The sequence below is a fragment of the Colias croceus genome, chromosome 10 (genome assembly GCF_905220415.1).
Source record: "Colias croceus chromosome 10, ilColCroc2.1".
Taxonomy (NCBI): Eukaryota; Metazoa; Arthropoda; class Insecta; order Lepidoptera; family Pieridae; genus Colias; species Colias croceus.
The window spans coordinates 895,791-908,538 of NC_059546.1; the positions used below are offsets into that span (position 1 = coordinate 895,791).

At 36.4% G+C, this 12,748-nt stretch overlaps 1 protein-coding gene across 1 annotated transcript in view; it reads left to right on the forward strand.

The window, feature by feature from the left end:
• LOC123694843 (cadherin-87A-like) overlaps nt 1-12,748 on the forward strand; it is a 63,051-nt gene that overhangs the window by 34,765 nt on the left and 15,538 nt on the right. Inside the window, exons 14-26 of the mRNA XM_045640438.1 lie at nt 225-374; nt 1,405-1,563; nt 2,066-2,189; nt 2,569-2,760; nt 3,379-3,608; nt 5,043-5,196; nt 5,695-5,892; nt 6,316-6,555; nt 6,893-7,077; nt 7,460-7,646; nt 8,186-8,400; nt 9,037-9,234; nt 9,793-9,952. Coding sequence (XP_045496394.1) covers nt 225-374; nt 1,405-1,563; nt 2,066-2,189; nt 2,569-2,760; nt 3,379-3,608; nt 5,043-5,196; nt 5,695-5,892; nt 6,316-6,555; nt 6,893-7,077; nt 7,460-7,646; nt 8,186-8,400; nt 9,037-9,234; nt 9,793-9,952 — 2,392 coding nt within the window. The remainder of the gene's footprint in view (nt 1-224; nt 375-1,404; nt 1,564-2,065; nt 2,190-2,568; nt 2,761-3,378; nt 3,609-5,042; nt 5,197-5,694; nt 5,893-6,315; nt 6,556-6,892; nt 7,078-7,459; nt 7,647-8,185; nt 8,401-9,036; nt 9,235-9,792; nt 9,953-12,748) is intronic.

Below are 12,748 nucleotides of genomic sequence, written 5' to 3' on the forward strand. Positions count from 1 at the left end.
AACTCCATTTCCTTTTTCTTTGACTCCGTTCAGAACAAAATTACTTGCTTATTTACGAACCAGTTATATCTTTCTATCTACTAAAATTGTGAGGGTATTCTAAAACCTGTAACACAGTTTTGAACTAGCACAGGCTTTATATTCCCCAAATATATAAACTGTATTATTTTAAAACATTTTCAATAAAGATTTTTTTTTATTTTTTTATCTTATTTCACTTCCAGGCGACAGACGATGATGGTGCTGGGCAAATGAGCGTAGTATCGCTTCACATCTCAGTGACGGACTCCAATGATAACCCGCCGGCGTTCCTCACACCAGTGTATCGAGCTTCTATAGATGAAGATGCGTTAAAGTTCGAGCCTGAGTTACAAGTAAGTAATGGTTGTAATGTTTTATGTCTTAAATGAAAAGTTTTTTTATTTGGTTGAAAAAGGTCAGGAATGTACCTGTGTGTGTATGTGAATGTGAACGTATTAGTTCAGAGAGCCTATTACAGCATTAAGGAATATATGGAAAATAAAAACCCATGGAGGGTTGTCGCGTAAAAACCACAGGACAGTTCTTTGGCATATTATGATATATACGTACAATTACTTACATATTTTGTAAAATTAAATTGTAATACTGAAATGGTTTAAAGGAGCAACTATGGAGTTTCTTGCCGATTCTTCTCCATAGATACTGCTTTCCGAATCGGTGGTAAATGTTAAAAATATGTATTGACGTTTCAAAAGTGCTTCTCGAAGAAGTCTAATTGAATAAATAAATGTTTGAGTTTGAGTTTGAGTTTGAATGGTGTGTATTTTTTTTAAAGTTCTCGTATGCAGAAGCTAGATATTTATGGAAAGAAGAATACCTTGCTTTATGTGACAACTATCTTGCCGCCCGCGGCTTCGCCCGCGTTTTCAAAGAAAATCCCACACAGTTCCCGTCCCGGTGGGATTTCCGGAATAAAACCTATCCTATGTGTTTATCCAAGCTACCCTCTACGTATATGTGTGCTAAATTTCATTGTAATCGGTTCTGTAGTATTTGCGTGAAAGAGTAACAAACATACGCATACACATCCATCCTCACAAACTTTCGCATTTATAATATTATACGTAGGAAGTACCATTTCCCTTATCTTTAACCTTGTAAATACAGATTTCATAAATGTATAAGTATGCAAAAACACAATAGGTAGTAACTTGTAAGTTTATCTGATTAAGAGTTTCCAAAGCATAATCCGAATTATAATAAAAACAACCTTTATTAAATGAATATTGAATTTCATTGAACGCTTACTGGCATAATATTGAATTGCCATAAACCTTTGGCATGACACATGTTTTACTAATGGTCACCTTACACCATAACATGTATATTTCTTATAAATATATTTTTATATTCCATCACCAGGTACAAGCCCGCGACCCGGACACGACGTCTGACATCCGCTACTCCATCACAGATCCGCCAGACCATCCGTTCTGGATCGATCCTGTGTCTGGTCGCATCCTCGTCAGACCTAATGCTACAGTGACTGCGGAGGATAATAGGATCGTGCTGACTGTGCTTGTGAGTATAATTTTATATAGTTGACTGAAAAAATGACTCTATTACAACGTCTGACATTCGCTACTTCATGACTGATTCGCCAGACCACTTGTTTGATAAGTATTTGAGTCAAACAGATTTGAGGGTCACAAACAAAGGTTACCTGCTTCGGTTAGATTTGGGTATATCGATACATGGTGCAAAAAAATGTGTACGTGTACTAGTGTACACACGTAAGAAGTGAACTTCTTTATGACCTTATTTTTCAAAAAATAATTTACTATATGCAACTTTACAGAAATACGTCGAATCACGCGTGGTAGGGATAAGAAAAAGATGGCGCGCGTAACGAAAAAATGTCACGCGTAACGAAAAAATGTTACACTAAATTTTTTTCCAACCCCGTTAAAGAAGTTTTACTTCAATAACATTTTTCGAGATATAAATTTCATACCAATATTATTATTGTTATCTGCTTATATACTTTACAAATAATGTATTTATTATATTATTCTATGAATAGGCAACAGACGGAATATACAACGCGACCTGTAGAGTAGAGATCACAATTCGAGATGTGAACAATCACGCGCCGGCTTTCGACACGGATCGGTATGAAGCTGACATCGCGGAAGATGCTGTTATTGGTGAGATTTTTCAAGTTGAAATAGTGTGATAAATATTTACTAAAAAAAATATACCGGCCGAATTGATAACCTCCTCCTTTTTTTTTTGTCGGTAAAAATATATGTATAATAAATAGATAAATAGATGTCATCGAAACAAGTTATTCTTTGTCATCTGTAAAGTTATTACAGTGCGTTATTTATTGCAAAGAGAAAATCCTCTCTTTTCACTACTTATTTGTTGAAATGACCAAAATATTTTTCCCAATTATCATGTGAAATGGTTTTCACCCATAGTTTATATCATTTACCACACCGTAAAGAACATTACAATTAACAAAAATTTCCTCCTTTTTTTACCTCTCTTTCTACTTATCACTAAAATACATATTTCCCTCAGGTACGGAAATAGCAGTGGTCCACGCAACGGATCTGGACAGCGGAGTGAACTCAGAAATTAAATACAACATACAGAAGGGCGCGTTAGATGCGTTCTCTATAGATAGTGTGTCCGGGGTCGTTAGTGTTGCGGCTAAACTGGACTATGATAAACGGAACACGTACAGGATACAAGTTGTTGCTACTGATTCCGGTGAGTAAATGTTTATACGAGAACATGCCTTAAATACACGTGTTTAGGAACAAAGTTGACTAAACATATCGTGGATTTGAAGTCAATTTCTGGCAATATTGTATGTTGCTGTATTAATAACGTATGTTGAAAATGTCTTGCTGGAAGAGAAATAACATTTTAACAAAGTCTCCAGCAAAATTGTTGATCGACTGTAATTGTTCTGTTTATAAGACAGCTTTTTTACATTTGAACTTTAATAAAATCAAACAAAGGCTATCTACAAAAAATCCTTCTTTTTACCTACCTTAATACCACGCTACCTCCTATATCTATACTAATATTATAAATGCGAAAGTAACTCTGTCTGTCTGTCTGTTACTCAATCACGCCTGAACTACTGAACCAATTTGCATGAAATTTGGTATAGAGATATTTTGATACCCGAGAAAGGACATAGGCTACTTTTTACCCCGGGACATAGGATAGGTTTTATCCCGGAAATCCGACGGGAACGGGATCTATGCGGGTTTTCCTTTGAAAACGCGGGTGAAGACGCGGGCGAAAAGCTAGTTTCCTATATTTTATTTTAAATAATTTCTTAACTCTTTCTTTCATAATACATTTATCCCCACACAGGTATCCCCAGCCTCACCGGCACAACCGAACTAACAGTCCACGTGATCAACGTAAACGACAAACTCCCCAACTTCACGCCGCCCATCCAACGCGCGGAAGTTTCCGCCGACGCAGCACCCGGCACCATTGTGCATAACTTGATAGCTGTGGACCCGGATATCAGTGATAATGGGATGCTGGTCTTTGGGATGGAAGCTGGGGTGAAAGCGGTTGATAAGAATGGGAAAGAGGTGGGTTTTTATGGGTAGAAAAGTGTAAGAAGGGTTATTTTATGGTGAAGGAAGGAATAGTGTAATAACAAGTGGTATTTTATTGTAAAGGGTGGAAAAGTGTGATAAACTTAGGATATTTATTGTTATGTTGCTTTCTTGCAAATATAATTTCTTCAATTGTATATCTCCAAATGCTATGCCCTTATTATTTAAATACATTTGTCTGCTGATGATACACTGGGCACCATAGTACATAACTTGATAGCTGTAGATCCGGATATCAGCAATAATGGGCTTCTGGTCTTTGGGATGGAAACTGGGTCGAAAGCGGTCGATTAGAATGGGAAAGAGGTGGGTAAAAGCTTGGAAATAATTGTTATTTTATGGAGGAGGATGGAAAAGTGTAATAACAAGTGTTATTGTATGATGAAGGATGGAAAATGTGATGAATGATATGATAAATAGTGTTATGATGCTGTGTTGCAACCAGAATTCTTAAAATGTTATGCCGTTGTTGCTCTTGCCACTATAGTGCATAGATTGATAGCTGTGGACCCGGATATCAGTGATAATGATCTATTGGTTTTTGGGATGGAAGCAGGGGTTAAAGTGGTCGATAAGAATGGGAAAGAGGTAGGCTTTTATGGGTGGCAAAGTGTGATATATCATATGATAATAAGTGTTAAGTTATTTGCTGTGTTGCAAACAAAATTAGCGGAAATGTTATGCCTTGTTTATTCATTAAAATACTTTTGTCTATATTGACTGTAGTTACAAGGTAGTTACTATCTTTAACCCAATGTCATTATTTAAACCGGTGTCACACCCCGGACACTCCATACAAAATTATCGTTGTGACAGTCACACTGTAGAGACTGCAAATGTGTGTTTTAACGCTTTTTGGTTGGCACATTTGTGACTAGCGTAAAAAAAAATTCGCGTTTTTCTGATGAAATACATCCGTAAACAGCACAATATCTAACCATTTTCTACGAAAAACGATGATCACAAATCCAAAATAATAAAATTATAAGTCAATTTGATTAATGTTGTCAATCTTCGTTGCGTATCGTCCTTGCAGAAAAATACGGACCATTTTTAGGCTGATCGTGCGGGGTGAGGTAAGTGTTTAATTTTGGCGGGAGGCGGAGAGTGTCCGTTCTGTAGCGTTTAGCTACTATTATGTATTCTGTGCCGGTGTATAAAGAGAGTTTGACATTGATATGATTCCAAACCTAGCCATTTTTTGGGATTTTTTTAACACTATTTATTTAATAAGTAAAAACAGTAATAAAACAAATGCTATCCAAATTGTAACATGCAACATTGTAATACTTTAATGCATTTAACTAGTGGTTTTGCCCAGACCTAATGAATTTCTCACCAGGATTTAAAAGTATGTTCCTTTTTTCCGAAATTCATAACACCAAGACCAAATAATTTATCTTGCAGGTGACAAACGAAGGCACCCTGAGGTCCTGGTTCAAGGTCCTCTCCAACGGCAGCGTGGTGGTGGACCGGCAGCTCGACAGAGAAGTGGCTGCTGTGGTCACTGTGCCTGTTGTTGTTACTGATGCGTCTGCGCCTAACTTGCAGAGGACTGAGGGTAAGGAACTTTAAAGATTATAGATTTCTTAAAAATTGGCCAGTATTATATTGAATATTGTGGCTAATGCTGTGTTGTTTTAAAAAGTTTTTGTAACTGGTACATATATTGTGAATTCTATTATTATTTATGATTGCGTGAACTGTCAACTTATTTTTCTATATTAACCTTAGATTATAACTATTTTTATGACCGTTTAATTACTATTTTTTTTTATAAAACATTTTCTTTCGTGAAATCCTATTCTGATGATAAACACAACAAGAAAATAATTAACTGTTCACGCATTATGACAATGGGATTCATTTGAATATGTAAAGACCAAAGGAAATGGGAATTAATTTTATATACAGAAGATAATATCTATAGCTATGAAACATAGACTAAAGTAAATAGGAATTTTTATATAGAGAAGATTATTGTTTATATATATGAAGTGCATTTTGTAACAATTTCTTTTTAATATTTTTCTCTCATTATTTCCATTTTAATGTACAGGAGAGCTAATAATCAACATAGTAGACGTGAACCGTCATGCCCCCGTGTTCACACAGCCCTCGTACTTGGAACGAGTGCCTGAAGAGCAGCCAATCGGAACTGTTCTAGCGACTTATACCGCTACGGACAGTGAAACACCGATATCGGCGATTGTTATACACCCCCCTAGCCCGTACTTTGAGATTGATAATGTTACCGGTGAGTCAAGAAATTTTAGAATATTTGGACCATTAAGACCAAATATTTTTTCTTAAAGACGTAGTACAGTATTAGAATATTTGTTTTAATCGTCTAGAATGATGATTTAGGATTTTTGTTTTATAAAATGTTATTAGAAAGTAAAAGAAATCCTAAAATTAATGTGTAACAAGACTGTTTATGATGTCCCAAATTTAATGTGAAAAAGACTTTAATATCCTGACCAATCTTAGCAGGAAAACATTCATCTTTTAATATCACCTATTATATGTTTATTATTTCTAGAACAAAACACTTTAAAATCACCGTTAAATAATTTAGACATTCAATAATTTACCACCTTTAATATGTTTGTAATTTCTAGAACAAAACACTTTAAAATCACCGTTAAATAATCTAAACATATTTTGTATTTTCCACCAGGCATCGTAAAAATAATCAAACGAATCGACTACGAATCAACCCATTCCATAAACTTCACGCTCATCGCTATGGACTCCGGTGTGCCCCAATTGTCCACATCAGCGGGGGTGTTGGTCCAAGTGGTCAATGTGAATGATGAGGAGCCTGTGTTCTCAAGGGAGCAGTACGAGGGCAGTGTGTATGAACATGCACCTGTTGGTAGTACTGTGCTCACTGTGCACGCTGACGATGGGGATGAGGGTGAGTTGAAATAATTCTTATTAACAAGTGTCTAGTTAAAACATCTTAGGTTGAATTTATATTTTAGGTTTTATGGCATTCAAATGCTTTATAAATATAAATTTATAAAGAATAGAAAAAATTCGATCACGAGGCGGGACTCGAACCCGCATCCTTCGCGCCATTCCGGGGCGGATGCCTAACCAACTCAGCCACTCGTGACCCGCCAGAGCAATCGAATTTATTATATTCTTTATAATAAAAAGCTTGAAATAATCTCTATACGCAAAATGAACTAATTTCTCATAGTATATTACAGATACGTATAAAATATAATTTTCCACAATCGCTTTTCCAGGAGAATACGGAGAAGTACGCTACTCACTAACCGGTGATCAGTCCCCACTGTTCACCATTGACCCATCATCAGGGGTGATCAGTGTGGCTGACAACATAGACCGGGAGACTGTAGCAGAAGTGAGGTTACGAGTGGTCGCTACCGATAAGGCCCCTGCACATTTGAGCAAGAGTACTAGTGTGCCGGTAAGTTGCAGGGTTGTGAACTTAATCGCTTTTAAAATATGACTAAAATAACATAGTAGTAGTGTTAATATTTTTAATACAATTGGTAACAATTTTGCAAGGTAAAAAAAATCATCCTCCTTCGAATGATAACCTTAATATTGACTCAATGGTCATTACTTTAATCCACTTGCTAGCTTACTGCTAGACTGTTCAGTATCTTAATTCCACAAACTTTGCATAACTTAGCATTATAACAGAATAAATAAAAAAAAAATAAATAGATGAAATAATTTCTGTAAACTCAACATTTAAAACTTTTAAATCTCAATCTTAAGTATTCGAGACCTATACCATATTATATTATTGTATTAATCTCAAATCAAAACTATAATATTTCCAGTTGCATATAAAAATCCTGGACATAAACGACAACCCGCCGATATTCAGTCAGAAAGTATACAAAAGTACAATCGCCGAGAATCTCCAATTAAACCCACCGGCCGCCATCTTGCAAGTGTTGGCGGAAGATAAAGATGAAGGGATCAATGGAAAAGTGACCTATAATATTACGGAGCAGAGTGTACCAGGTAAGAGAATTTAATAACTTTGATTGGGTTTTTCTTTGAAAACGCGGGTGGAATGCTTATTTATTTATATTATTAATTACTATTGATGCTAAACTGAAAAATAATTGTCTATAAGCATTCACAAAGTTTAAGACAGAGAAATGTTTATTTAATTCTCATAGCTTTTTTATTATATTGACTATAAATAAATGAATAAATAAATAAATATAACAGAATATCCATATTTCCTCCCATTGCGACGACACGAACGTCCTATATTTTTTATATATTATTAATTTACTCGTCACATTTATAACTAAATCATATTCATATCAATTATTTATCTATACTCATATTATAAGGATGAAAAATCTAATCTAATCTCTAATTTCGGGAACTACTGGTCCGATTTAAAAAAATATTTCGGTGTTAGATAGCTCATTCATGGAGGAAGACTTCATATAGGCTATATATCATCTCGCTAAGACCAACAGGAGCGGAGCAATGCGGGTAAAACCGCGGAGCACAGCTAGTCAATAATAATCTTTCATATTCTCCAGGCACATTCACAGTAGACCCATCCTCGGGTATAATCTACCCATCAAAACCCGTAATGGGCGACAACACATACACATTGACCGTAACCGCGTCTGACGGTGACGGTCACGGGTCCACGGATACAGCCCGCGTGGATATACACGTGGTTAGCGTGAACAGACATACACCCGTGTTTGTGGCCCCGCCTTTGGAAACGAGAAGTGTGGAGATTCCTGTGGTAAGAAGGGTTACATTTAGACACATAAAACTTGGAGTCGTTTGGCCGAGTTGGTCAGGGCAGCAGGTCAGGAAAAATTAAAAGTAGGAGCGATGTTAATAAATATTTTAATCCTGTATATTGTAAGTAATGTATACTAATATTATAAAGAGGAAAAGTTTGTAATTATGTATGTATGTATGTATGGTTTTCACGCATAAACTACTGGACCGATTTCAAAAATTTTTTCACCATTAGAAAGCTGCATCTTCACTGGCACATAGGCTAGGTTTTATCCCGGAAATCCCACGGGAACGGGAACTATGCGGGTTTTTCTTTGAAAATGCGGGCGAGGCCGCAGGCGGATAGCTAGTAATATATTATAATTTAAAAGTAAAAATTTGGTTGTTTGTAAAGTAGGTTTACGATCGAGATGTTTACGTGATGACGTCTTATGATGAGATGAGACGGGAGATCAGTCCGTCTCTCTCTCTCTCGTTATACCTGCGATCGCGCTCGTGAGGTTTTGGTGTGACACAAGTTTCTGAACATGTCACCCGACTAAAACGATTTTAAAGACGTTATCACGTCAAAAAAGTTACTTCACCATCTCCATTTGTTTTCCTAATTATAACTATTAACTATTACACTTTCCAGAACGCAGCACAAGCAGACTATCTAGTAACAACTATAAAAGCAGTCGACGCGGATACAGGCGAAAATGGCCGTGTGTCGTACTACCTTAAGGTCGATAATCGCAACGTGCTCGAGACGCAGGAGTTCAGTCTAGACCCTAATAGTGGTCAATTGAGGACTAAGACGTTCTTGGATCGGGATATACAGCCTGAATATCAGGTAAGAATTACATATTTAAAACAAATAGGTACCGTTAATATTAATTGTACTTGTTATTTATTTTTGACAAAAAATAATTGACCCTAAGGTTTCTATTTTAGAAAATAACTACTAATATAGGCAGCAAACGGAACGGAAAATATTTTTTAATCAGTATCTAATGCTCAAAGATTTTGGTATCGGTCTTTTTATACAGTTTCTCTTATTTTAAGATTTCTTTCACAATTTATTTGTATAAAACAAAATATGTTTTCTACGTTAATCAGTTGCCATTTTAACAATGAAATGTCCTTATTTATTCCAACAAACATTTATAATATAACTTACTAGCTTACCGCCCGCGGCTTCGCCCGCTTTGTCTAAAACCTAATAAATTATATACTAAAACCTTCCTCTTGAATCACTCTATCTATTAAAAAAACCGCATCAAAATCCGTTGCGTAGTTTTAAAGATAAGCGTACAAAGGGACATAGGGAAATAGGGACAGAGAAAGCGACTTTGTTTTATACTATGTACTGATTTTTCATACAATATATTTCAATTAATTTCTCATATAGTTAGTGATAGCAGCAGTAGACAACGGAACCCCAGCCCAGTTTGAAAGCCTGCGCGTGCTCACGATCATACTCATTGACAATGAAGACCACGCGCCGGTGTTTCAAGAGCCTGTACATATGTTTACTGTGGCTGAAAACCTGCCCAGTGGCATTATTATTGGTAAGTAATGACAGTTTAGGAAATAGAAAGTTAAGCGGAAAAAAATTATTTGGCACTCAGGAGAAGTGCGGTTTTTGCTGCTCCTTTGGCGTCCTAACAACGGAAAAAAATTGATGTTTAGAAAGTCTCATAGTTATTTCTTTAACAAATAAGTCGGGAGGGAAACAAAGATAACATTGTGAAGACCAAAAGCGTCCTGCGCTGAGAGCTGTTTAAATCAATGCCAACAGAATAAGGAGATAAATGACACTATAACCGATTTAAAAAAACGATTAAATGAGTCCGAACAAGAGAAATTACTTAACGATATTGAAATAACAGGAGTATCAGAAAATAGTAGTGAAAATTTGTTACACGTCGTAATCACCCTAGCGCAAAAAATAGGTATAACCCTAGACGAGCGAGACATAGTAAATGCACAGCGTCGGGGACTGCGCCGTGCACCGGGAGGCGCCAGCGACACGGGCGGCGCGGGCGCGGCGGACGGGGCGAGCGCGCGGCCGCGGCCCATAGTCGTGCGCCTCGCACGGCGACATCTGCGCGACGAGCTGCTGCACGCGGCGCGTGTGCGGCGCGGCGCAGACACCAGCGGCACGGGGGTGGGAGGGGAGCCGCGGAGGTTTTATATCAATGAACACCTTACGCATAACTTATTCTATACAACACGAGAGCAATTAGGGCGTATAAAAAACTGGCGTTTTGTTTGGACCCGTGGCGGGAGAATCTTTGCTAGGCGTAATCAAAACTCAAAGCTTTATAGTATTCGCTCGCAGGAGGATTTGGATAAGGTTTTTACCCTGTAACTTTGTTTGATTGCGACATTTATATTATTATTATGTTTACCTGTCTTCAGATTCATAACGTACGCATAAATTCTATTCATATTTTGTTAACATCAACCGTAAATGTTTATGTTTTTGCTTTTTTTATATCTAAATGTAATAATGTCTGTCTTTTTAATAATAACAATGGTCAGATTAAGCCAAACGTATTGCAAGAATTTTTATTTTATTTTACATTATTGTACTCTTTTAAAATAATTCTCTCTTGCATTTTATCGAAAAGTGCTGTGTGGTGGCGTAATTTCTATATCTATTTGTCTATTCTTTTTATTTCAATATTACAACAGCTGAAAAATATCAAACACTACTTGGTAATACTTTTAATTAATTTATACTATTCATGGTGCTATATATTAATAAATTACATTTACTATAACATAACTTTATATCTCATTAGATTTTTTTACAATATTATGTTATCCCCGATGAAATATAATAATATTATTATTATACTTACAGAAATTGTGCATTTTATATTGTCCTACATAAGGTCCTACAATACTATTTCATTACATTTTTTAATTATAATTGATTTGCCTATAAGCTACAATAATAATCTTTATTTACAAAAATGACGTGTCGTTCTAAAAATAAATTAAAAATTGGCTTTCTTAACCCATGCTCGCTTGGAAATAAGCACGATGAATTTATTTTTGCCATGGAGAATTGTGCCGTCGATATTATGGCTATTAATGAGACGTGGCTGCGTCCGGGAGAAGATGGTCGGGCTCCGGCTGTGCCTGGATACAGACTACGTCACATTCCGCGCCCGGCCAGCGTCCGCACCCGTGGTGGTGGGGTCGGCTTTTACGTAAAACACGGCCTGACGGTACGTACCCTGTCACATCCGGTTTCTTCGGCAGTTGAACAAATGTGGTTAAAACTTACATTGCGCGGTAAGACATTGGTCATTGGCACAGCGTATCGTCCTCCCTGGTTGGACCCTGATGTGTTTTTTAGTGCATTGGCGGAATCTATGGGCTCATTTTTATGGTGCGACTATCTAGCTTTATTAGGGGATTTTAATATTAACTATTTAAATAAGGACCAGCCCAATTTTTATAAACTAGAAAATTTTCTACACTTCTATAACCTAAGGCAATATGTATCTGAACCAACTCACTTTACTGCTCATTCAGAGACGCTTATCGATTTACTCTGTACAAATGTTAATGTTTCTCAGATAAAAGTTGATTATATTGAAACTCTAAGTAGTCACGCTTTTATATCTTGTGTTCTTAAAATAGCCAAAGAGAAACCTCAATCCAGACGAATGATGTCTAGATCACTTAAAGACATAGACATGGATATTTTTAATCAATCATTGGGAAATATCATTTGGGATAATATCCTTAGCCTCAACAACGTCAATGACATGGTGATAGCCCTCACGAACAATCTTTTATCTTTATTTGATTTTTATGCACCAATGAAAGTCCATTACATTAAAGACAAACAGCATCCATGGTTAACTTATAACATGAAGTTGATTATGAGATGCCGCAACGAAGCACATACACGAGCACGGAAAACAAAGCTTGACTCTCACAAAGAATATTATAAACAGTTAAAGAAATATACTGAAGTTGCCCTTGATTGTGAGAAACGAGCATACTTTGACACGTTTATACATGCTAACGTTAAAAAACCTCGAGAAATGTGGAAACATATCAAAGACCAGGTTAATTTCAAAGCTATAAAGAACAGCGTCTTACCTTCACACTTAAGAGATCCTGATGAGATAAACGCACACTTTCTAGACATTCCCGGAACTAATAAGCTACCATTATCTAATCTCACATTCTATGAATTTCATCGTTTTTCTGAAGCATCGTTTGAATTTAAATCAGTTGATGAAAATGTTGTACTTAAAGTGATTAATGAATTAAAATCTCAAGCAGTCGGCATAGATGGGATCTCACTAGACATGCTCCTCCTTACTCTATCCAAAACA